Consider the following 26,651-nt stretch of genomic DNA (forward strand, 5'->3'; position numbering starts at 1 on the left):
TAAGTAGCAAGTATCCTTAGAAATTAGAATTAGATCATCTTCAACCATAAGTGAGAATGAATGAGGTAGCCGTTTTCTCATCAACGCTTTTTTTTTTTTTTTTTTAAAAAGGGAATTCTTTGAGTTTCGTTTTAGAGTTTCTTTACATAAAGTTCCCAGGTGCAGTTAAGATATTTTAACAGAAAAGAGAGGAAAAATGTTCTTAATAGACAGAATTTGGACAATGTTTTAAAAAAAATCTATAAAATGAGCATAATGTATGAAGAATAAGAAAAGGTGTTAAACTGAAACTTACCTCAGCCCTCAACTGTTGCTGCTCCATTGCAATTACTGACGCTTGTGGACTGGTGGACATACTTTCCTCTGGTTCCTTAAATCCTGGCGAGTTTCCCACATCTCCACTTACAAAGCTGACAACATTTTCAATCAAAGTATGAACTCCAAGGGATCTTGAGAGGTCAAAATCAGACTCAACAAATGAGTAGGAAGAAGTGTATAACCAATCTCTGCTGTGTTTTAGTCGAGCCCATGAGTCACTTAAAGGTTCCACTTGACTGTGTATTGCTCCTAAAGATATACATAATGAAGTCTCATAAATTCCAATTCACCAGGTAGCATATTTTGACAGTAGGTAAAGACTGAACTGCTGCTATTCATACAGGTGGAAAATGGATATTCGTGTTAATTATACCATGCATTAAGCAACTTAGAGCAAAACACTTGATTTAAATTTACAGCAATTTCCCCAAAGGAAAAGCTGTATTTTTTTTTAATTATGTTAAGCAATATTGCAACACGCTGCCAAGTGAGAAAACAAAAAGATAGAAGCCACTCAAACTGCTCAGCTTTAAGCTAGAACACTGAATAAAAATGCTTTGCAGCTAAATGACAAAATAGTAAAGAAAAGATATGCTACAACAGAAATTGTGCACTTTAGATATTTATTTTAAGGTCTAACCATAAAACAAGAGTGTTTTTTGGTTTTAAAAAAGCCACTATATATTTTATCATTTTGAAAAAGCACAATGTTATTTTGGATTAAATATTTACAGAATTCATGACTGCAAAAGGGAACAGAAAATTTTTATTTTAGACTAACAAAAAGCATTTACTTTGTTATGATTCAAGATAAATAGATACATGTATATTAAATACTATTTACAGCATGTATTAGATCTGTATCTTCATCGTCTGGCAATTTCACAAGTCTATTTTCAAGTATTTCCTATTACATCAGCATGTCATTACACTACCTGAAACTTTACTGTCAGTAATAAATGTACTACTTCAAACAAGCATCAGTCATCAATCTGCAGCACTGGAACTTATTTATCGCCATGTATTTGATCTCATTTCCGAAAGAGTTTTGCTAAAAGTCTATCCCTGGCACAAATGAGTGCAGTGTCACTGAAGTCATACCTTCATCAGCAGTTAACTGATCTGCATCAGTTAAATATACATATCAACACAGAAGTTGGTATTTTATTGTTTTTAGCTGACTAGGGCAAGACTATTACAAGAGGGCAGACCCTGCACAAAAGAACTTTCCATCTGTATAGATAGGTAATGTCTGGAGACCTATGTGGAAACCTAATGTATGTTTAAACTCACTTTGAAATTCTAGTTTGAATTATCTTAAATAATCTACATAGATTTTTAAAATATTAATGTCTCTTGTGCACAATCAGCTACAGATATTGGAGAATCACAACCCATTCACAGTACTCGTACAAATCTACATTAACACTTCAGTTTTTAAAAATCTGTCTGCAGGGAATCGGCCTCAAACATTATTAAACATAGCCATTTTCCGGAAAAAGTCACACAATTTCATAGAAATTCATCTGTTGAAAGCTTTCTTTCATCAGTGAGGCTGAGTTCCAATGGTAACAGCTGGATACTAGTTTCAGGACCTCCTTTAAACACTGCCTACCTGCAGCAGCTCTGTAAGCAGCTGCTCATAGTAACAAGGAAAGACAGACACATCAGTTTTTGAACTTAGGACAACTCTCCTAGCAACCATTCTACACCATTCTTTTCCTGAGGTAAAGGCAAAATGCTATTATCCTGTCAACCAATCTGCACCTGCAGGTCACAATTTGCACCTTCACGCAACTTACAAATTCAAAATACTGTGAAATTTTGCTTTTCCTTTGTAAATTAGGTAGTTAATCTCCACTTAGTTACCAAAAAAATTGTCAGGACTATGAAAACCTGTTCACATTCCATTTCCTTTTCTGTAAATAGTGTTCATGTGCATTTGCATGGTATTCCTTACACTTGCTACTAAAGAGATTTCAATGGCTTCAGAAAGAACCATCACAGTACTTAGGTCTTATTAGGTATTTGACAAAAATATACTCACACAAATTTATTTTGGATAATGCAAAGATTAAGTTTAAACACTATTCAAAATGTAATCTAATTTCCTAATTTCTACCAGTTTATATAACACAGCAATATTACCTGGTTTACAGAGAACAATCTATTTTATCATGTTTACTATGAAAGAATTTAAAGAAATCCTGTTACTCAATTTTACAGTTTATACCTGGTGACAATATTTAAAACAAAAGTAAAGACAGATACCACTTTACCCTAATTTTAATATTAATTTTTATAATACTTGCTTTAAAGCTCTCTAATAAAAACTAAGTTATATGCTGAGGTGGCAGGTGAGAAACATAAGATAAATAGGACAGAGTAGAATAAAAGGATGCTAAAATACTCAGTTTCATATAGGAAGGAGTTTCCTAGCATATGCATGGTGAACAGAGCCCAAGGGAGAGGATAAATGAAGCCTCAGATTTCCTACAGGAAGCACGGCTAAACCATTACCAAGTCCACAAAATGTTGCCTACGTAGCAACAACTATTTCAAAAGCCTCCTTAAGCCCTGCAGTCTTTAAACAGCAGGAGAGCTTAAAGCATCCCAAAGTGACATTGCTTCCTATGCTACGCTATGTCACTATGAAGCACAGCACAGAATCAAAGGATTTGTAAAGAAACAAAAAGCAATTCCAATGTCTTAAATCCTAAGCTTTAGCAGACCTTTCAAGGGTTAACAGAACATCAGAAGAAAATTTAGTTTTGACAGTCAACAAATCTTACATGAATAAAATCCACCATATATTCATAAAAACCTAAACTATTTCATATTTGAAAAAGATGAGGTCTTAGCTAATCCTTTTAGTATTAATGCAAGAACGTTTAAATGTCAGAACAATTAAAAATTGTTTCAAATTAGGAGAAAAGTCCAACAATTATGAGACAGATTAAATGTAAACCAAGAGAAGTTATAACTAAAAGTATAGTTTAAAAACAAAGATGTCAGAAGTCAAAGTAGTATACAAAGTAATTTTTTTCCTTGAAGATGTTAAATATCAATAGAAGAACCAAAAGTATGATTGTATATTAGAGCTTAGCTTGATTCTGTGTAATATCAATTACACAGAATTGATTGCAGCTTAGCACTTCCATAAGCCTCTACAATCACATGAATAGAGTTGCACATAAGAATAAACTTTAAGCTTACAGTAAAAAAAAAAAAAAAAAATTTACTTTTCCTTATAAGCCAGCTTGTAATAATGAGTTTTCTAAATGAATGTGGCACAGCTGCAATACACACTTCATAAAACATAAAATATGTAGGGAAGCTATAGAGACAAAAAAATAAACATGCCATCAGTTACTTGCTTGAAGCTCTTCTTTTTTCTGGGGCTCAACTGGCCAAAAAGCAGTAAATACACTACACCACACAAGAATCAGAAGACAAAAGCAGACATTTGAAACAGAAGGTAACACATTCATAAAATCTCTTCCTCATATTATTCTGACTTAGACTTAAATGATCAGTCTCATCTCAATCAATACAACCATGTATCAAGCAGCAAAGTTTGGGGAAAAAAAAATTTACTCTTGTTCTGAATTAGTATAGCCTAGATAACAGACCTTCTAAATTCCCCACCTTCTTTTCAGGGAAAAAAAAATATCCCCTTTAACACAGTTATATGCATACACCAAGACATGTTTACATCCCTTACTCAAACACGATCTTTCAATTTCAAAATGCAGAACTCATATTATTGCAGGTACACAAAATTATTTCAATTTAATTTGGATTTCATTTAAGTTGCTGCTTTTTTCAGAGTTGCCCAATTGCGTTAGTAAAGTACCACAGAACACACAAGCACACTGAAATTCACCGAATTAAGATTTATGTGAAGTAAGAAAACCCAAGACTGGAGGACTCTCATTTATCTGTCTGTAACTACGTGCATGATTGCACTGATAAATATGCATTCTTTACTGTTAAGTATCCAATGCAGTGTACAGTATCCCATAGGTACTGTACAGGATAGGTACGACATTTTGAGGCACACTCTGGATCTGCAAAACTGAAAAAGATGAATCTAAGCAGCAAAAAAAACCCCAAAGGGCTTAGATATGAGGGGAAAATAATAATGTGCTCATCACCCCTAATGGCAAAAGTATTGAAAAATACTTTTTCTGCAGGTATGGAAGGAAAAGTTTACTAATTCAGAAATAACTAAATAATAGCAAGGAACAAGATACTCAGAGGATCCTCAGGCTGAAGTAGGAATACTGCAGTCATATTTCTGAACAGATAAAATAAATGAAGGAAGAAGGCAATTAGATTAAATATTGTACTGAGTGGCTAAGACATTAATTGAGTAAAAAAGAGAATGCTTTCCTTCCATACTCATTTGCAAGACCATAGGAACAACTTATATTATTAGTAGTTTTTCTACCGCTAGTTTTCTATATTGCAATTTATGAATAGGAACAGCTTTTGTACCATAAAAATCAGACTATAACCAATAGTGAGATTCAATTATTAAGGAAATGTGATCTGAATTTTGAATAACGAGTTGCTGCATTCAATAAACAGAAGTTCTAAAATAAGCCAATCCACTCCAGAGGGAATTACTCTCTTGCCTGTTACAAAACAACCACTCACCGATACCCTATACACACTACATTATTTTGACAACTTTGCAAGGATCAAATACTCTGCATAGAGTATAGCTGAGGATAAATTAACCCTACAAAACCTCAGCTGGAAACATCATGTGTGGCCATGGTTCTGTAGCAAGTAGTGTGGTTAAATTCCAGTAAACTTGTTAAGAAGAGATGGGAGGAATCTCATGCCTGTATAGTAAGGAAATTTTTTTAGTGAAAATTCCCTTTAAGTCTCAAAAATAGCATAGCCTGCAGGAAAAAAAACAATGGGGATAGAAGGAAATTTCTTCAGGAAAAAAACTTGCTTTCCAGTTAGATCTGCTGGCCAACTTCCTTCACACAGTTTATGGAGACACACTTAAAAGAACAAATATTTTCAAGGGACTGCTGCAAACTCAGTAAGGTATTAATCTAAAAAACACATGTAAAAGGAAACATGATTGAATTTTTTGAATAAACTTCAACTGAAAGAAATGAGAAATGGTTCCTATGGTTATTCTGTAAGACTCCACTTGTTCTTTTCCACCTAACACTGCCAATTCTGCATTCAATCCAACAAAAATTTGAAAAGTTCAGCTGTAAGTCCCTTAAAGCAACAATGGTTACTGCTGTTTTGTAGAAATAGAAACAAGAAAAAACAGGAGGCTTGACTTTATGTTAACTGCAATTCGAGAAGTGTTTCCCGTGTACGCTTCTGTGCACGACTATCCTCTGCGCTCAAAATAGAGATCCCCTCTAGCATCTATACGGCATACATGTTTCCCTCCTCTCCTTCTCCTCATTTAGAGGGACATAAAACCTTCCACATCTTCCACTCAAAAGTAGATCATACGTGGAAGTCCTAGGAGCACAAGGTACAAACGTGACTATGGAAAGGACATCCCCCCCAAAAAAACCCTAACAAATAAAAATTTGCTGCTTGTTTCTCACTAAAATGTCTAACAGTTGCTTCAGGGGAATCTGACTTTGGTGGCACTTAAAAATCCAGCTGGAGAACATCTTGAGGAACAATGCTGTAGTCTTCTGTAGGTCATCTCTTCTACAGCGGTTTACTTGCCATAAACAGGAAACCAGGCTTTTTCTAATGCTTCAATTCTTAACAAATGTAGCTCATTCCGATGGAACTCCTTAATGTCTTTTGCCAGCAACTCGAGATGGAGCACAGCATAATGTGAATATGCTGTAAGAATTTAGATTCCTCCTATTCTTCAAGCTGAGGTAACAGTGAACATAAATGTCCCCTTTATTAGTCACGGTATATCACAAGAATAAAGATGAAACTGAAGGGGTTTTACCATTCAAAACATCCTTGATAGGCACTGTGGTACCTCCAGCACTTCAGTGTGCTGGCTATGTTACAAGGGGTGGAAAATCCAAAATGGCTGCAAGTTACATATTCACCAAACACTGAGGCATGCTTCAGTTCTAGAAGATAACTAGGATTCACAAAACTAGACATTTCATAAGAAATGAAAGACCTTAAATAGCACCAAGCTGAGCAGCTCATCCACTTGATCACACAGATCTTTGTAGATCTTTTCCTGACCTCAGTATAAGTATCAGGAATGTTTCCCTGTAAATGCACTCTGCAGTCACTGGATCAATCTGTTATTGGGTATCAACCAAAACTGTCATATATATCATCCAGCACAAGTAGAAAAGTTTTCATTATTGTATGCTGACTAACTTCCTGTTGCCAAAACTGGACAAAAAGTCCGTAAGTACCATGGGACAGCAAATTAAGTCCTCCAGTACCAGAAAACAGGTATCAGTACACGCTGTCACAGTGTTCAGTTTGCAAATGAGCTATTCGAGCTTCTTTAGGTTCTGGATAGATCAACTGCATCTACCCCTGTTTCTCCTGAGTGTTACACACCTGGTGCAGAACCTTCTTCTGTAATAAAAAGCTTCTATAGACTGGTTGGTTGATAAAGTCTATTCTTGCATTATTCCTTATTTTCTGGAGCTCGTGACCAAAACAACCTCATCAGTCTAACCAACAGTTCAGGAACCATAATCCATAAGATATACTGTATCTCAGATCTAACCCAAGATGATTTCCTGAATTACTTTTAGGATATAGAGCAAAGCAAGTGCAGAGTTCTGTGTCAGATTAATGGCAAAGCTAAAAATGGTGGCTTCAAAGAATACACCGCAGACCAGAGTGCTGACAGAGGCTATCAGATCTTCTAACACTGAGAATGCCAACATACATCCTGTTGTCACAGTATGAACACCTCTAGTAAATTTCTTTACTTGCTCAACTGGTTCAATTGATTATCCACATACAAGGAATTCCTTTCCACATATTTACAAATTGAAGTGTAAACAAGTGTTGCCACTGATAGTTTGTTTCACAATTCCAAAAGACTTTAAAAAGCAAGCAACCTCTCAGTACTCTGCTTAATGATGGCTTTAAACTAGAACTCTTACGTTACCTAACAGTATTAAGGCTTCTGTAATTAAAGCATATCATAACCCAACATAATTCCTGCTAACCTCTTCCCAAGACTTTTACAGATACAACAGACATAAGTCATGATTCTAGCAGAGACATCATCCAGAGTGGTGGGACTTTTTGGTCTCTGTCGAAACAAACATCCTTTTCTCCCTCCACTACCTCCTGTGAAGAAGCTCATTGAGATTCCCCAGAATGAAGCAGCAACAAAAGCAGTACAAAAGCTAAAAATCTGATTTATATTGGAGTAACAGAAGCAGTGGTTGCTTGGTTCTGTAGGTGTACTGGTGTTGAGAGGATGCAAAAATTGAAGCGGTATTTTCTGGATACGAGTTCTCCATGTTCAAGTACATTTTATGGTAAAAGTTCATTGTTAGCACAAGAATAGAGTGTTCCACTTGATACTGAACTTCTCTGCCAATTTTTTCTTCCTGAATTCATGTGAGTGAAAACAGAATGAAAGTTCCTAATTCACTTGACCTCACAGAAATCCTCACTTGCTTCAGAAGAGCATTGCAATTCTAGAAACTAGAATAAATAGTTATAACCTAGGAAATACTACAACCAAGCCACAAAGCAACAGAACTTAGCACAAACAGTAGGCAATAATTATTTTAAATATTATTTTTAAATACTTTTAATAACTTAAATAACTTAACTTTAAATAGTTTTAACATCCGGATTGCCATTATGTACTGTATTTAATTGCAAACACATTTTAACTTAAGAAATACTAACGTATTTATCAGGTCAATATTCACTACGTAAACAATAAAACTTACCCCTCTTTCTGTGTGATGATGCCAAATCCAAATCAAAATTTCGTCTCTTCCACTCTATTAAAAGATTAATAAAAACCTCATTTCTTTAGGTGAACTTATGTGGTGCGTAATATTTGAGTATTTAAAAAGCATCCCTCAGCCATAAAAGTGAGAAAATTACCAGAGCTATAATAATTTCAATTGGGTTTTTTTACCACCATTACTTTCTCTTAACAATGGTGGTTATTAGAAGAGATCTCTATACTGAAACACAGTACTAAACAAATGTTTAAGATGTACTTTCCACCCAAATATTATATTGACAATCTCTAAATACATAATATTAGTTTACTTACTCAGCCATAAAAGTGAGAAAATTACCAGAGCTATAATAATTTCAATTGGGTTTTTTTACCACCATTACTTTCTCTTAACAATGGTGGTTATTAGAAGAGATCTCTATACTGAAACACAGTACTAAACAAATGTTTAAGATGTACTTTCCACCCAAATATTATATTGACAATCTCTAAATACATAATATTAGTTTACTTACCAGTGAATAACCTTCCTCATCTGATTCTGGCTGAGATAAATCAGATTCACTTCTTGACTTAATCAGTCTGTAGTTTGAGTTTGCATGGATTGAGCGACTTTCTGCAGTAAGACTTTCACTCCTGCTTCAGATGCACACACACGCATGCGCACACGCACACACACAGAGAAAGAAAATACTGGTATTAGGCAAAAGTTAAGATTTGATAGTCAAATTTAACAGGTACCACAGTTTTATTTGGGAGCAGACTATCACAGAACATCACAAGACCACACCAAAGAGGAAAAAAAGTGGTCTGATGGCCTCAATTATTATGCTTATAAAAGGTATTAGTAAACTTTGTTACTTCTTAACACCCTTATTGGTCAACTGAACAAATGGCAACCTCAAATGACTGCTCATTCAAGTTTCTTGGTAAGTATCACATACAGTATACAGAAACAGTTCTGAGCTGAGAGGACAAGAAAACAGAGACAGAGTAAGTGGGTGAAAAAGCACTGAACTTATTAAAAACCCACCCATAAAACGCATCCTAAAGTTGATATGCTGGAGATGAAAGCCACTTTGACAACAACAGAGGCAGCCACCCATGCTTTAGGGACTAGATTTCCAAAAAGAGGCAAAAAGAATAAAAGGGTACTGAATATATATATAATCTCCCTCTGAATTCCCTGTCAATATCTTCATTTAAAATATCAGAGCAGAGCTTCTGTACACTAGAAGTTTAAGTAGACTCAGGAGTTCACTAGTAGCACCAGCTACATAATTCCTGTGTTACATTCTAATACACACACACACACAAAGATCTCTAGAATAAAAGTTTAAATGGGTCAAGTTCAGAATAAAACCGTTACCAAGAATATCTCAGGTTATGAAAATTAAAATACATTATGTAGTACTTATACTATTTAAATTATACACTTCTCCAATTCAATGAGCTGTCTGGCTTTATGTTGTCATTCTCCTATACCTAACAACAGTGTCTTACACATGCCAACATGTAAGGAATATTTATAAAAATCAATCATAAACGACACTTTTTTCCTAATAGGCTTTGAAACTTTTGCTTTTAAACATATCCTACAAATTTTCTTTGGACACTGCTATATAGGACATTGGTAAAGTTCAATAAAATGCAAACATTGTAATAAAAAAATCCAAACACATAAACAAATCTTAGGAAAAACAAAGAATTTTTCCAATTACCTCAGATTATCTGTACACCTGATGATCTGGACTTCATTACTATTTATCATGAAGCCCAACTTTGAAAAGTAAATATGGTCCCCACAGAATAAAACTCTTATTAAGGTTTAGATAATGTGGACAAAGGAAATTGAGAAAAATCACTATTCTCAACAAAAACGTAACATCGCTCTAGGCAAAAATCTTCTTTTAAAAAAAATGCTAAGAATCCTCAGAGGAAAACTGAGGTTATTTAATCAATTATAAAGGAAGCAGAGAAGAGTTAACTATTCTAAGCAGTCAGCAAACCCCACCTTGTCATGAGTCCGATCCCCTCAGGAGTAGCAGAGGGAGGCTGCTGTAACTGTCCATCCTCCCTTCGTTTCTGGAGCTCCTCGATAATAGGGCTTACTCCTAATATCAACAAGGCACATCTGTGGATCACAGAGTTGCATGCAGCAGTATACACATCTTGACCTTCTGTCAGATCAGTGCTGATTCTTCGTTCCTGCTGAGACTGAGGAGGTGGATCATCAAGTCTAGTCCCTGTCCCAGTGTTCATCCTATCTCGATCCCGACTGCGAGCTACTTCACGGGCTGATAGGAAACATTGAAATATTTCTGTAACATGCAACACAAAAAGAAGGTCTTAACTTCTAGACAAAGCTACATAGAATGAAATATTCATCTACATCTTGGGCCAAAAACTGCCCCACTACAAAGAAAAATGAATATTTTTCCAACAGTAAAAGAATGCATTAATAATATGAAGCTATAAAAGAAATCATGCAAACAGGTTAAACAAAGTATTTACACAATGTTAAGTTTAAAATGAAGAAGTCAATGGAATTTGACAGAACACTAACTCTTTCAGTGTCTTACTGCAACCCAACTCCTGTTTGGATAGCATCAAAGAGAAAGAGATTATTTCATGTTTGCCTTTTAGCAGATGTATATAAAGTAATGCTTCTGTAAATCTGTATTCCAGACACTAGTATATCTGTAATTCAATCTTGAAACAGTTTCAGGCTTTTATTAGCTTTGGTCAGTACAATGAAGATCCTATCAGAATTCTTAGCCTTCACTTTGCTTAATTCTGCTGTTGTCTTAGGTGCCAGATTCTTCTAAAGAAGCTGTGTGAGAGACCGCATCATCGCTGTCCAAAGACCTAAAAGCTCCCTTGACTTGATCATTTTAATTTTAAAGATTCAGTTTCCCTTTGGAAAGGCAAAGGTAAACCCAAACACTTCCTTCATTGATATTAATAGTTAGAAGCAGCAAGGCATCAAGGACACAAACTGAACTCCACATGTCAGGATCAGCTTGCCTTAGGACGTCCAGTAAGAGAGTCATCATCTTCCTACTTATTTGTGCACGTAACACTACTGGCTGTCTGGATATTTCTGGATACATTTCCTTTATTGTACCCAGAAACCCTGTCCAGGTGGGATCTGAGAACACTGAGCATTTGCCCAGGATAACTGCCTATCAAGCAGCAAAAGCATGTTGCATCTACTGAACAGGTAACACATGTGTACACCTTCTAGAACCATAAATCATCTCATGAATGTGCACTTCAACTCCATAGCACACTTTCAGGAAAGCCTTCTGCATTGTGGATGTAATGACACATCATGTAGAAACTAAAGGTGTAACGCACATTTTGGTCTATAAGATCCCAAACAGGAATATGGGAGTCCTAATGAGGAAAATAAACGCTGTCAGCAAAACAGGTGATGACAGCAGAGGCTGGAAAAATAAACATTCTAACACCATCCGGAGGAACAGTATTTGGAAAAGAAAAAAACATTATATATCTATGGAAAATATTTCAAGTCAGCTAATTTTATTTTTTAAGCAACATACATTCTACAGTAATTTTTGAAGGCTAACATGATTTCTGTCTTTGAGAACACTATGGTAACAACAGAAAAAACAACTGAGTGTGACCGTATGTTGCTTCACTAAAATTGGAAAAATTGAGGATTAACTACCCCATTGAGCCTGATTACAAGCCCAAGTCAGTATAACAACAGTCTGCAAGTTCACCTTTTTCAAGCTATCTTCTGAAGAATTAAACAAGTTTTTTAGAAAACCCATGAGAACGATTTGCAAATAGTGTTACAAATAGCAAACTTTGACTAAAACCTCCATGCTTTTAATAGATTCAAGAAGAGATAGCCAAACATACAAGTGAATTCCAACTCAGTCAGCCCACTGTTATCAAGTTTTGTTTCCAAACTTCAGAATAACATTATCCTTCAAAGCTTATTATGTATAAGAATTACACATATAAACACAGCAAAAATTCTATATATAAATACTGATGAAAACTCAGAGATCTATTGAATAGAAGTTTAGAGAAAATGATATGAAACCTATTAGTCTTGTAGACAGTGCATATAACAAGTATTGGTATATGTCAGATGCCCTGAGAATGGCCCATAAAGGCAGTCCACTTGCCTAGTATTCCATTCCCTTGTATCAAAAGACTTTTCTGACCCAATAGAAGCACTACACCATTTTATAAAAATAAACTTCTCACAAAGTTTATGCACGCAAATCTTTCATAGTCTTTTAAATAATTTCTCCATTTCACCTAGAGAAAAAAATATATTGTCCTTCCAAAGCACATTACATTATTGATACACATAACTAGTACTTACTACCAGCTGTCATAACTTCATGTTCTCTTTCCTCCTCTTCATCTTCTTGTTCTGGGTGTCCTTCTTCTCTGTCGCGTTCTGCCTGCTCCTCCATTTCCGCTTCTTCATCAATTGTACGAGTAAAAGAATGTTCCTGAGTATCAACATCAGCAGATTCTTGGTTGTCTAACATCTTGATTAAAAAAATATATAAATACAGTGAAATTAATTCTCACCAAAATGAAAGATGAACATAAAAGGACGTAAGTATTTAATAAGGTTTTTTCCTACCAAAAAGATACTTTTGATATTGTGTGAAATAAACAACAGACAGCTGTTTACATTCAAGGCTTTAAATACCTAAGTCGGAAAATTTAATTTTCCTTTAATAACTGTTTCCCAGATTATTTGCAGAAAAACGTCTCCTTGTAATGCTCACTTAGACTCTATTGTCAAACTTTGACACTTCAGCATCAAAGCCTTTAGCAACCACATGCTACTGTCTCATAAAATTTTCTCCCCTTAAAAAGGACGTGATTATGATAAAACTTACTTCGATGGACAAGATTTTGTTACTTAAAGTGATACCCAATATGTTCCCATTTTTATTCTTAACAGTCCTGAATTTGCAGTTCTTTTCCTCCCTTTTATTTCAATGAAATTAAACAGATGCACACCCCAAGATCAAAGATTACAATATGAGGTGCACAATAAGAATAATAGTCTTAGAATTTGAATTTATAAAATCTTTTTGATTGAGTGGATATATTTGGGTTGATGCTTTCCTTCAATTTGAGGATATGAGTGCTGACCAGCACAATACTTACTACCTAACACACAATTTTCCAATGCAGGAAACAGCTTTAGACAATCTGAAGAAGGCAAAGCTTTCAACATAAAACATACAGTTACATTAGTGGTTTTAGAATACTTTAGAAGGTAATTAATCCTACAAATCTTGAGACATACACATCCCACCAGCATAATTAATCTGCCCTCTCCTGGCAGTTTTCCTTTTGAAAAAAACAGGTGGTCTTCGTAGCAGCAGATCATGGTCACCATTTTCTGGCGCCTCTTATTTGCTCTCATCATTCTATCATTAAGCCTGTGTATACTATGCAAATGCAAACCAGCTATTTTTTCCCAGTAGTATTAAATCTGAGATCTCCCTGAAGCAAGAAATCTACTGCATACATTTAGATTTGCCGTATTGCATCTGCACAGTAAGCTTGAGGATTTCCGGGAGTAACGGAATTTATTGCACACCCACAGTACACAGTACCTGACTGTGAGCATACACAACAGCTATAACATGAGCATGAAGCAACAGATTTATTACGTGTTTAGAAAGTGACCACCCTGTGTATGCTTGGTAAACCAGAGAACCACCAAGCTTAACGTATGCATACTGTCCTGTGTACGCACACTACACCCAATGCTTTCAGAAGTGCTGAATCTCTTGCAGATATGTTAGACCATGAGAAAGGAAGCGGCGAAGACACATATCCCCTTAATATTAATTAAAAGGAGGAAAACAGACCTACACGATTTTAAAAAAGCATCACTAGTGCTTTACAATATAGCTAAAAAGCCTCATAATCCTGATGTCACATGAGAATTTCCTTGACTAAAAATATCCCACTTGTAGATTGCAAACAGCAATTAAAAAATCCTACCAGAGAAACCCTAATCCTACTTTAAGGACTACCTTGTAATGCCTAACAGTCCCCAGCCCTGAGTAATTCAATGAACACTTCCATCATCAATTCTGACCTGGCTTAATAAAACGATTCAGAAGTTGCCATCATGCTAGTTTCAGGCCCAGTCCTATCACGTCTGACATTCATGTAGGGCTGACAAGGACAAGCAACCTTAAAGTAATGTTAGGACTAGGAAGAGAATCTGGCCGGGGAGGAAGGAAAAAGGGGTGAGTATGGCAGGGAGGGGGAAGAGAGAGGTACAGAGAGGGACAGAGATCAGAGGCCCAGATAACTCAGGTTCAGGAGTTGGGTTCAGGAATGGCAGCCAGACTAAGCTGTGGCCTGGTCAACACAGCTAAGCAATCTACATCTAAGTTGTAGGCTTCTATGGTACAGCATACTAGTGCTATGTTTACAGGTAAAACTAGGCTTCAGGCTGTGCTTGAGTCAAGTATCGTCAATCAATCATTTGCTTCTATTGATTTAATACCACATGTACTACAGATTAATGGACTCCTAATTACACATTGCCCATTTTCATTTGAAAACTCCTGAAAGTTTTTCAACAAGGTATAACAAAAATACTGGCAACATATACGAAACTAACATTATGTAATATTTTCTTAATACACAGTAAAGCCTGAAGAACCAAAAAGAGATTTACAGTCTTACCCATCTGTCTCTTGAGGATGATCTAGTCTGAATAAGTTCCATGTTCTTGCAGGCAAGCAAGCGACTCCGAACTTTATATACACAACGGTATACTTCTGCCAAGGCTTTGCCAGGCTGGTACCTACAAAAAAGAGACCCAAAAATCATACAAACTTTCTTTTAAAAATTGAAGTTGAACTTTTAAAAGCAGCTTTAAGTTACTTGCCTGCTCTCACCACAAGCTTGACTAAGTAAACTTGTATGTTTCAGAAGAGCTGCAAGGACAAATCTGGACACAGTATCTAGGAGTGATTCATTACTTAAAGTTGCAGTATCCCAATCTGAAAATAGAAAGGATTAATCAAAACTTGCTACTGATTCTAATGAACAAATATATTTTTCCATGACATCATAAAAAAAAAAAAATCTTATCCATTTAAAATCTTTCAATTTAGAAGTAGTTTTAATGCTTAAGAAATAAGTTTAGCATCAATAACTCATAAATACACTGCTTCAGACAAATGTGCTTTGGTCTGCTCAAGGTACTTAAGTATAACAGCCAGCCAAGGGCGTGCACACAAACTGCCACCAGAGACTCAAAGAGCTGAACTTAGGGTGCAACTTCTCTTTCAAGCAAGGATATTGAACTAGAGCTCTTCTCTTTACTGAGCCACTGGTTTACATAGAACTTGTTTAGAAACACACCGTATTTGAGACTTTCTGCTCTTTTACACGTGGTTGAAACCACATTCAAGAATTATCTTGCAGACTCACTTATAATGAAAAAGCCTTATCTCCAGTAGGAAAGCCAACTATTAGCACAAGCTTCGCTGCTAATATTAACAAGAGAGATTTTCAGGTCTCAAAATTAAGGTTCATCCAGTATTTTCAGAAACTGACTTTTTCAAAATAATTTTGCCCCAACTTTAAAAAGAATCATTAAGAAAATAATATTGTTCTACTATAAAATAACCGAACTGCCAAGCAAACCTCCACAAGGTCCCATAATTTTTCATGGGGGAAAAAAAGTATTACCGTCCCACTTCCTTACAAATATCTTCGTAATGTTTTTTTCAATTAAATATTATCTACGAATCCTTGCAAACTGCTGTAGAAATCACAAAAACTTACCCGGCCACATAAAGCTTAGTCTAACATACCTACTGCACAGCAAGTTCCATTACTTTGCATTTGATGCTATGCTAATCATCACCATACAACTTTCAGTCAGCTTGCATTGTGAACAGAGCAGAACCACGTCAACTTCTAAAACACCCAATTCCATAACCAAAATAATACATATTAGCCCATTCATCTCAGATTTTGCAAACAGACAACCAGCATTTTTTACTGGAATTCCTACTTCTGTGGAATTCTGCAACAGAACCCCCTGTGTTGCTCAACAGGCACACAACACCATTTGCTGTCTTCTTGATCTGGCCTAGCTTGGCCAGAGCTACAGAAAATTATCTCTGGATCCAGTAGAGAGTTACAGTACAACCACAATGCTTAGTGGATCTCATTAAAAGGAGACCTGGGAAACTTGAGCGGGAACCCAGACTTTAGGCAATAAGCATGAAGAACCATTAATACTGTAAGGCCAGCCTCCCAGAGACTTGAAAAACAAAAGATGACTTACCCCTTCCACCCCATTCCTAACATATTTTGCAAGCTACTTTGCCTCCCCCATCTCCTTCCCATCAACTTTTCTTTTTAATTCCAAGTTTCACCCTGCTCTACTAGGAAAAGAGAAACACCAACAACTGAGTAAGCAAACAAGAGTCTCTTTTTCCAGTTTGGAAGGAAAAAGAACACTGAACTACATGTTTGCCAACAGAAAAAGCAAAAGACAGACTGTGGAACATGACAATAAATTAAGTTTATCATGTCACAGAATTAAAAGTTGTTGCCAAAGAAAATAATGGATTCTGCTAGGCATGTAGTTGAAGCATGCAATACGCTTCTTGCTCTCTCACACACATGTATGTACATACATATTTTTAACATCTTACCTTTACTAAGAGCATAGTCTTGCATACTGATCCAGAGGCTCCGTGCTGGCTCTTTTGTACAACCCAAGGCCAAATCAACATAGACAGAAATCTCAGGTCTCAGCTTATAATCAAATGGCTTCTGTTCCTCATTTCCGGATAGGGCCACTTCTAATAAGGAGCTCATGCATTTGTCTATAAGAAGGGAAATACTCAAGAAGTTAAACTCTGCAAATTTTGAGGATTATATGCATCTATCTAAAAGCGTATAAAACAGCTTTCACTCTCCACTTCGTTTAAAAAAAAAATAATCAAGACATCTCATTGTCCAACTACAAACTCGGGTTAGATAAGCAATAAAGTGACTTAAGAGTTACAATTTATGTAAAACATATGAAGATTTAGAAGCATTATCCAACTCTGCTTCAATAGCATAATTCTGTATCATTAATTCTACCTGAACTATATAGCCATACACTTGCAATTATTGTATCTTCAGACTTGGACCCATTTCAAAATACTTTGTCTTGTAAATAAGTCTTGAAGTGGTCTACTCAGAATCAGAGGAAGAAAGAAATATGAACTAAGAGGAACAGGCTAAAGAGAAGCAGAAGCAAGTGCATTATTCAGATAGGAAGGGATGACTAGAAATACTAATGCTGAGTCCTGTTAACACTTCTGGTAGATCAGAAGGATTCAAGTTTGTTGTTAATAGTATTATTTCTAATTAATAAAAATTCCACTTTTTAAGTAGAATACAATTTAAGATAATCTTTTTCAATAATAAATATGAACAATGGAGCCCCTGGTGTGTCTGTTAAATGCTGAGCATCTAAGAGTAAAACATTTAAAATTAACTCAGTGAAGTCAGTGTTACTTCTTTCACTGAGAAACTGCAGATTTTTTTCTTCTGTAAGCATTTACAAGACCCTTTGTAAACTATAGCATATACTTAAATATCCATTTTCCAACTTTTTGTATTACTATGTAAATAGACAAGAATGCTGAAAGACAAACCCTAAGTACACAACAGAAATTTCAAAACTGAACACAAATATTTACAATGACAATTACACACTTGCATTTAAGAGCTTACCTAAATGAGGAATATCCATTTCCACTCCATCACTGAAAAGTGGAGTTTTCAACCAATAGGCTGTATCTTGTTCCTCGGGGGACACTGGAGGTCCTTGAAGCATGCCACCAAGACACCGCCCAATAAGCAAAGCTACAGTTCTCTCTAGATCAACAAGCCATACCCAAGACTGGGCAGGCTGTGGTAAGGGCATTCCAGCAGGATCAATTAATTCAGGTCCACCTAAAAGTATTACCAATGAATTGTCAAATTAGTCACTGTTGCCCAAATGTTAAAAACAATTCCAAAATTAATGGCAGATCTTGTTAATATTTCCCAGTTAATAGCAGATTTGCCCTTCAGTCAACAACCTGTAAACTGAAGAAACAGCAGTTAGGACAAACATAACATTTAACATCGTAACTTCAGCAGCAGCAGAGGCCATCACCATTCACAGTACAACTGTTCATACTCAATGAAGTAAAGGCTCTTTTAAACTCTGCCCAAGCACCTATTTTGTCCAATACGTATTTCTTTGCGTTCTGATAAACATGCATCGATAAATAATACAACTGGAAACAGCACTTAATAAAAGCAGAAAACTTTGCCATTCATTGAATTTTTCATTAATATTTTTGGCAAATAAGTATAGCACCTCCTATCACAAATTTCAGTTGCTTTACCTCTGTTTTTATATTTCTATTTCATTGGCACCAGAAATATCTGGTGGCACATGTTCAGGAATTTATCAGGTAAATAATGATTTTAAGTTAAAATTCTATTACACCACGAAATGCAAAGCAAAAGTAAAATTTGGACATGAAAGTAAACAGATCATGACAAAATTATCTATTAGCTGCATCAGGGGAAGTTCAGATTGGACATTAGGAACAGGTTCTTCACTGAGAGGGTGGCTGGTCACTGGAACAGGCTCCCCCAGAAAGTGGTCACGGCACCAAGCCTGTCAGAGTTCAAGGAGCGTCTGGATGACGCTTTTAGTCATATGATTTAGTTTTAGGCAGTCCTGAGAGGAGCAGGGAGTTGGACTCGATGATCCTTCCAATGCGAGATATTCTATGATTCTAAAATTAGTGTTTCTTTTACAAGAATGGTATTTTCATGTATTACAAACTTAGTATTTTCAGTTCAATATATATTTCCCATATTGCTCTTGGATTCCCACTCAAGTCAATATATATTCTGGGTTGACAGAATAAAGAAGTATGCCTGCAGTTCAAAATATTTCACAGCAAGGGACGTTAATACATTTAAGAATTTGAAAAGGAGACATAGCAAGACACTTTAAAAAAAAAAGGCAAAGTTAAGCTCCCACTATAAAAAGGTGACATGCCATTCTTTATTTTTCAGATTAAAAGTGTGTTAGTTATTACACTTACCATGAAGTGGCCACTGTAATTCTTGATCTTCTAAAAGGGCTGCAGCAGGTAACAGTCTATTAAGACGATCTAAAGGTGGCAACAGATCTAGCAGGTAACTCAACAAAGGCCGAGCTACTGATACTGGCAGTAACAATAATGAGTTGACAATCTGAGAGAGCATACTACCAGCAGCTGATACATAAATCACATCTACAGAGGGGAAAAAAAAAAACAAATAAGCTATAATTCAGAATATAATTATATTCCAAGCACAATTTAACAAGTCAGAAAGAATTGCATAAAAATATCTCAGCTGTCTCAAAATGTCTCAACTGTACATGTTGAATTGGGGGTTCACTTAATAATTATTAATCCATTCCATATTTTACTTCCACGCTTTTCAGCAATCTCAAAAAAAGTACTTTTAAAAAGAGAAATCTAGAACTAACGAAACTGAAACAATAATGCACAGAGACAATATCCTCTCTATTCTGTATTTTTCCTGTATGCAAAATGTTGTATCAAAAACATGAACCACATGCTATCCTTGCATAGACACTTAATCTCTTCCTTTGGGGGAGGCTTGGGATGTCTACTTTATGCAGACAGAGGGAAAATAAGGTATTTTATTACTCAAATCTAAACAAACAAGAACTGCCCTAAGCTTACGGTGCCACCATTACCGATTTTTCCATGAACATTTACCTCTCAGTTTTTCCCCAACACTACCATTCCAAGAGCTTTCCTTAAGCAGTGTTGCAGAACGGGAATAGATGTCTGTTGCATGAGGCAATAAAAGCTGAAGGTGTTTGTGAAGTAGTGCCACACTGCTGGAATTCTAGAAGGAAACATACAACCAAACATAAGAATAACTCTGTAAATGTATTTAAGGGGTTCATTATTTAAATCCATTTAGCTTTCACATACTCAGAAGATTTTCAACAGGAATCTTACAACATTCTGGTGCTCATGCATATTGAATTAATTTTTCCCCCCTAAATGATAAAAATAAGGACACACACCTCACTAACACTGTTGATGTGGCAATAAGCCAGCAACTGTTTCTGCAGTGAACATAAAAGCTCATGAAGATGAGCAGGTTGGCTGTTTTCTGATGATGATGTACCCAGTAAAAATTTATCACTGTTTTTTTCCAGTTCTCCAAAGGCTTGGTCCTATTAAGACAAAAAGGGGAAAAAAAGAACAATTAACTCTATCTTCAAATGCTGTAATACTTTACTATCACCTTAAAAAGAAGCTTTTTTTTTTCTTTACCATGTGCACCTGATTATCAAAGAAATTGGATAATGTCAAGTGGATCATAGGATAACCAAACTTGAAACTACAATCATTTAGAATGTCACAGTAGTGATTGTGATAGCTGTCAAGCGAACATCTCTATTCTAAAAGGGGTATTTTCAGATGCAGAAATATTTTTCATTTAACTCACCAAGGATAACCAGATGAAAGAACTCACTCCCCACCCTGACCTCCAAATCACAATATGTTAAAATAAGTAATAACCCTTTAGACTTTATTGTGGGCTGATACATAAAACGTTTCAGATTAGAATTCTTCCTTGCGTTATCTAGGGTGGCAATAAAAGCAGCAGAAGGTAGACAGCTGCTTGACTTCATTCTGTATTCTGTTGAAAAAATTGAGTTAGTTTCAAGTAGCAAATTCAAAGTAGATAGCTCAATCTAGATGACTGGTGGAGGTCTAGAGAAAAGAACAAAAACTACCAACCCTCACCCTCAGGAGACAGGGATACTATGCCAGAGAAGTAAAATCTCCAATTTCTTTTCGCTGTTGTATTTAACTGGCTAGTTGAATAAAAAGGTGAGAGAGTCAGTTACTTGCTTTTATGCTCCCCTAAATTTTTCATCAGCCTCTACTGTTACACAGCTAAGAACAACAACCTGTTTCACACAGTAGGTATAATAAGACGATTGACCTGTACTTGCTGAACTATTATAAGGTAGTTACCCTAGTGAAGTTAATTAAACAGATTCATGTTCCTGGTGTCTGCCTATCTTTCTCTGGTGGCTGAGATTATACTGACAGAAAGGGTTCCATACAATCTACTTACTTCATGTGTTACATTCTATCTTCCAAAAAATTTTGAAGCCAAAGTAAGAGCAATAAAATACTTTAGTCTGATATGAAACCATCTACATTTACATAAGCCAAGTTAAACAATATATACCACTGTAATAACATTAGAAGCATAACGTTAGAGATGATTTAATTGATTTTAGTCCACTTCAGGACAAATACATATGGCAGTGCTACTTTAGATAAACAAAAAGAGCACCATTTTCTGAAAGCGGGGAAAAACTTTTAACCCTTCTAAGTATTCAAAATTCATTACCATTTAAAAAATAAACAAATAAATACAAGGCCTATACATACTGTATAAAATCCCAAATTTCTTAGAAGAGTCTTCATTAAGATTTCAGCTAGATGAGTATCCGGATGACTGCTCTGGACAGCATACGTTTGATCAGAGAGATTTCCATAGCTGATACATAATGAGGAAGTTTCTGTGGCATCGGATGGTGAGCTATAGCCAAGCAGGGAAGCTACATGGGTGTGATCCTGCAAGCTTGTCAGAATAATATCCAATTGCATTCTCTAAAGAAAAATGTTTAGACACAAGAAACACTCGTTGTTAATGAAGATAAAATAATAAGCTAAGAAGAAAAAAGCATCAGGCATAGTTACGCAATAAAAATATTCTAATGAGACGTGAAAATAAGCTGGAGGACTTTACCAAAAAAATCCAAACAGTTTTTTCTGAAGATTTGTAGTATTAGAGAACAGATAAATATACCGAATGATATGACCATACCCAGTAAAAATCTGACATTAAGAGAGAGAGATTAGACATTGGACCAAATGCTTTCTCCAGTTTGTTCTAGTTATCTGATTATTTGGGGGGTGGGGGACAATTACTCTAATCTATACATAGGAAAAAGGAAAAGGGTAAAAAGCAGGGCACGCATACATACACCTCCACCAAGGGAGGTGGCAGATTCGGAATAATGACCTTTAATTTTAGGACTGTTCCCCGCTGTTGCTGGTTACGATCCCTGAAAAACCTAAACTTGCTCTACCCTAGTAATTGTTGGGGGTTTTAGTTTGTACTAATCTTCAGAAATCTTTAGAAAATTAGAATTAGAAGATTCTTCTTCATAGTTTCAGTATCAGTGTAAACCAGTCTATTCCATAGTTTATAAAATAAAGGATTTCACCAGGATCCTATGTGTACAGAACTGAACAATAGTTTCTTTCATTTTTAACCTGAGACTACTGCTGAAGCTTCAGTTCTACCTGCCCTGAACGACAGGAACCGATGTTCCTTGAATTTCTTTCCTTCCATTTCTAGGATACTGGGCAAGTCTCCTAACCCGCATTAATTCCTGTTCTTTACATTCAAGAAAGAAAAAGAAAAAAAGGAACATCCCAGTCATCTCTGCAAAGCAGGGTGAAACCCATGTAGGAAAAGCATTATACAAGTATTCTTCCCAGAAAACAGTTAATTTTCTGTTACCAAGTCTTGCTAAATCAGGCTAGTATTCAAAAATATCTAACCTTTAAATTTGCTTAGATACTCTAACACAGCAATTCCTAACCTTTCTGTTGTCAAGCTTCACTTGAGAAAACATGTAGTGCTCCTTACCTCACTAGATTCCGATTTAGCCAGGCTACAGATTTTGTTAAGTTGCGCTTTGCACTGTATCTCACCAATAAGGTGCTTGCACTCTGCAAATGAGGCTCACCTCACGGTTCAAAATGTTCTAGCAAAAAAACCCCAAACCAAACCAAAAACAAACCACAAGTGCTTTCAAAGCACGGCATATTTTTATTTGACCTTACCTGTCCTTTTGATAAGCTTTCCCATCTATCAGGACCTTGGGGTAGAAGAGAATGTAGCAATTCCATTCTCTCTCGCAATGGAGGAAGTAGCATAGTTGCTCCTACTGACAGAGTCTCAATTACGACCTAAAATTAGAGCAGCAGAAAATACTTTTTCAGTGGAGGGAGGGGGGGAAAGAAGAGCCGAGGATGTATCCAAAACATCCACTTAATTTCATTTAACATCAGAATTCTATCACACAATAGCACATTAATCTTTTATTCTGTGATGCAAAGATATGCGGTACACTAAAGGACTGAAATGAGACCAACATATTGTCAAAACAATAAAAAATTCTTTCTAAGTTGCTATTTCCTGGAAGAGTGCCATCTCAGGAGAGGTTACTCAAGTTAGTTAGTTACCCAATCCACAACATTAATATTTCAGGCTCATTATTACAAGCAATAATAATAATTAAAATGTTACAAAATAAAAGCAGCTTTTTGAAATTCTCATGCGAACATTCTCCTCTGCTTTCAGATCATAAAACAGTGATGGCGATTTTTTAACTTTAATGAGTAAAACTGGTAAGTGAGAATCATGTTCATCAGAGTGCCAAGTTCAGAAAGTCAGAGAAATCTCTAATTACACAGTCAAAGAAAGAAAGAAAACAGAGTAGTAGAATTTTCACATGTAAACAAAAAAGCATTACTTACTTCCTGAATTTCATCAGGGACAGAAGAGTCCATCAGTCTAAACAACAAATTGCGAAGAGGACCAGCTTGCCGGCCAAGAATGCTAGTAGCTACACCTCCAGCCAGGGCAAGCGCAAGATGATTAGAAAGCAGCTTCAAACATAATTTAAGAAAATTGTGATGTTCCCTGTAAAAAGAAATACATCCCTGTTAATCTCTCCGCTTATTAGCCTTACTCCCTTTCACTTAAATGTGCACGAAGCTTTTAACTCTCATTTGATTTTGCATACCAGATAAATTACAACTGGGACTTTAAAGAAACTTTTCTGAAAACCTACTGCCAATCTGCTTAGAACAAAAACCAAAACCAGAATTGAGAAAAGTGTCTTTGTGGACAATGGTTCCAAGGGGCATTCAGTTTAGAAAAGTAGTCCCACGAATTAGGAGGCAAAATCATCCCAAAATACACAAACAGACAAACAAATATATTCCTCACATAAAGGAAAAAATAAACCTTTTAAGAAGTAATAAATGTAATCTTCTTGGAAAAGGTTTAGGAGTACAACAATCAGATTAAAAATGAAAAGTCAGGACATTAATTACTAGTCTCCTTAAAAAAATAAAACTTTTGAAAAACTTCGTAGCAAGGAAAAAAGATTCATAAGGATCTTTTAAATTTATAGTGTTTTCTGCAAACGTCAGTGAGGTAACATTCATGCTTTCGTATTTTATAGCAATACATTTAAAACGTCACCTTTGGTGAAAAGACTCAAATCTGGAAGCTGTAATAACAATTACTGATGATTTGTCAAGAGGCTTAGTCAACACGTCACTATCAAGATAGGCTTAGTTTTGTTGCATTTCATTTTCTGGAGCACCTTCCAGAAAAGACAAATTTGTGGAAATGCATAAAGGCTCCCCAAATCCAAAGCAAGGAAAACACTTCTTGCATATATATTTCAAATCTAAGTGACATTTCATGTCTATGAATCTCATGTTTGTGAGAAGCAGCTTGCATTTTCAAAACTAATGGAATACCTTATCTGAAAAAAAATTTAAAATAAAATAAAAATAAAAAACAACCCACATGGAACTGATCATGAAATATCCCAAATTGCCCACTAATAACCTCTGTCTGTATCAGAAGCAAACTGCTGTAACTAACACTACGCCTCATTACAAAGTTTCATAGACAAATCTGAAAAAACTGAACTGCCTTTCTCCATTGTGTTCATTCAGATGGAAAACAGTTATGCTACTTGACATAACCTGAACAACAGAGTCATACGTGACCTTTAAAAAAGTCTTTCATGCATTCTGAACAATTTCTATTTCTCCAGAGGTGATCAGAGACCTTGAGCTGCAAGAAGGAAATAGCCCACCCTCACATGCTAAAAACGCTTGTAGAAAAATATCCTAATTCCTTAGATAGAAACAGGATTTTATTAGAGCATTGATCCCAACTCAAAACGCAATGGCAACTATACATCTCCTGGTCTGAGCATCATACATGTGTTAGTCAATAACTGAATGTATGGATTGATGGATTATCACTTGAAGAGGTTTTTTTTGCCTAAGCTTATCAGTAGATGACAGTCAGTAAGCATCCACTCAAACTGGTTACAGGAGGAAAAACTTGCAAAGCAGAAATAATGTACAGAAATAGTAAATGCATTTCAACTATATAGAAAAATGTGTTTTAAAGGATAACTCGAAAGAAAATATTTAATTTAGTGCATAATTAAAATAAATTCCAGACAAAAGATCCTGCTACATTCGACATACTGAAAAGCTCCTGTGTTATACAAACAAACAGCACCTGAAAGAGCAAATAAACCAGACTTACACTTATTAAAGAAAAGACTAACCAGGACTAAGCCACGCACCACTGCTGTAAAGAAAAAAATTTATAAAAATCTATAACATGCATATGCTGTATATACCTTGATGAAGGAAAAGGAAGAGGAGGAATTTCACTGTTAATTTTGTCACAGTAGTGCTCAAGAAAAGAACGAAGATGCGAAAAGGTACTTTCTTCAAGGTCTACGCAATAGGGTCTGTGCCATGCAACAACTTGCCTGGAATCAAACATCAAAATAAGTTAACTACTGAAAATATTCCAACTGCTTTAATAAATTAACAGTTTAAGTAGGTTGAGTACACGCTTGACCGAATTTTTTCTTGCAACAAACTAATATGATTGAGGCAGACTAACTTCCTGATCTCCTTGAAGGTATTTTCTGCATTTTTTTTGTACAAATGCCAGATTACAAAGAGACTTTGATACAACGCAGGGAGAATTCAAAAGGGGTAGTACCACTTAGTACTATTTGAGTCTCACTATTTTCTTAATTGATTTTTCTAAGGTAGCTCCCTTTAAAACAGGGCATTTGAAATTCTTCCCGAATTATCTTCCAAATATTAAGTTTTTCTATTCCTTTGTGTTAGTCCACATATAAATCTGAAGTTTACCAGTTCACTTCAATCACTTGCTTATGTCTTTGATGTGCTGGTTTTGGCTGGGATAGAGTTAATTTTCTTCCCAGTAGCTGGTACAGTGCTGTGTTTTGGATTTGTGCTGGAAACAGTGTTGATAACACAGGGATGTTTTCGTTACTGCTGAGCAGTGCTGACACAGGGTCAAGGCCTTTTCTGCTTCTCACCCCACCCCACCAGCGAGCAGGCTCGGGGGGGCACAAGAAGTTGGGAGGGGA

The 26,651-nt window shown here is 35.8% G+C and overlaps 1 protein-coding gene across 1 annotated transcript in view; it reads right to left on the reverse strand.

Annotated features, from left to right (window-relative positions):
* HERC1 (HECT and RLD domain containing E3 ubiquitin protein ligase family member 1) overlaps window positions 1-26,651 on the reverse strand; it is an 89,887-nt gene that overhangs the window by 52,118 nt on the left and 11,118 nt on the right. The window contains exons 10-25 of the mRNA XM_009273995.2: window positions 25,881-26,015; window positions 23,959-24,124; window positions 23,263-23,388; window positions 21,796-22,017; window positions 20,406-20,558; window positions 20,089-20,221; window positions 19,402-19,593; window positions 18,026-18,247; window positions 16,951-17,124; window positions 15,165-15,279; window positions 14,960-15,080; window positions 12,609-12,780; window positions 10,257-10,563; window positions 8,758-8,878; window positions 8,223-8,274; window positions 296-567 (exon numbers count right to left, since the gene is read on the reverse strand). Of these exons, the coding sequence (XP_009272270.1) occupies window positions 296-567; window positions 8,223-8,274; window positions 8,758-8,878; window positions 10,257-10,563; window positions 12,609-12,780; window positions 14,960-15,080; window positions 15,165-15,279; window positions 16,951-17,124; window positions 18,026-18,247; window positions 19,402-19,593; window positions 20,089-20,221; window positions 20,406-20,558; window positions 21,796-22,017; window positions 23,263-23,388; window positions 23,959-24,124; window positions 25,881-26,015 (2,683 nt within the window). The remainder of the gene's footprint in view (window positions 1-295; window positions 568-8,222; window positions 8,275-8,757; window positions 8,879-10,256; window positions 10,564-12,608; window positions 12,781-14,959; window positions 15,081-15,164; window positions 15,280-16,950; window positions 17,125-18,025; window positions 18,248-19,401; window positions 19,594-20,088; window positions 20,222-20,405; window positions 20,559-21,795; window positions 22,018-23,262; window positions 23,389-23,958; window positions 24,125-25,880; window positions 26,016-26,651) is intronic.

This window comes from Aptenodytes forsteri, unplaced genomic scaffold (assembly GCF_000699145.1).
Source record: "Aptenodytes forsteri isolate BGI_AS27 unplaced genomic scaffold, ASM69914v1 Scaffold239, whole genome shotgun sequence".
Lineage (NCBI taxonomy): Eukaryota > Metazoa > Chordata > Aves > Sphenisciformes > Spheniscidae > Aptenodytes > Aptenodytes forsteri.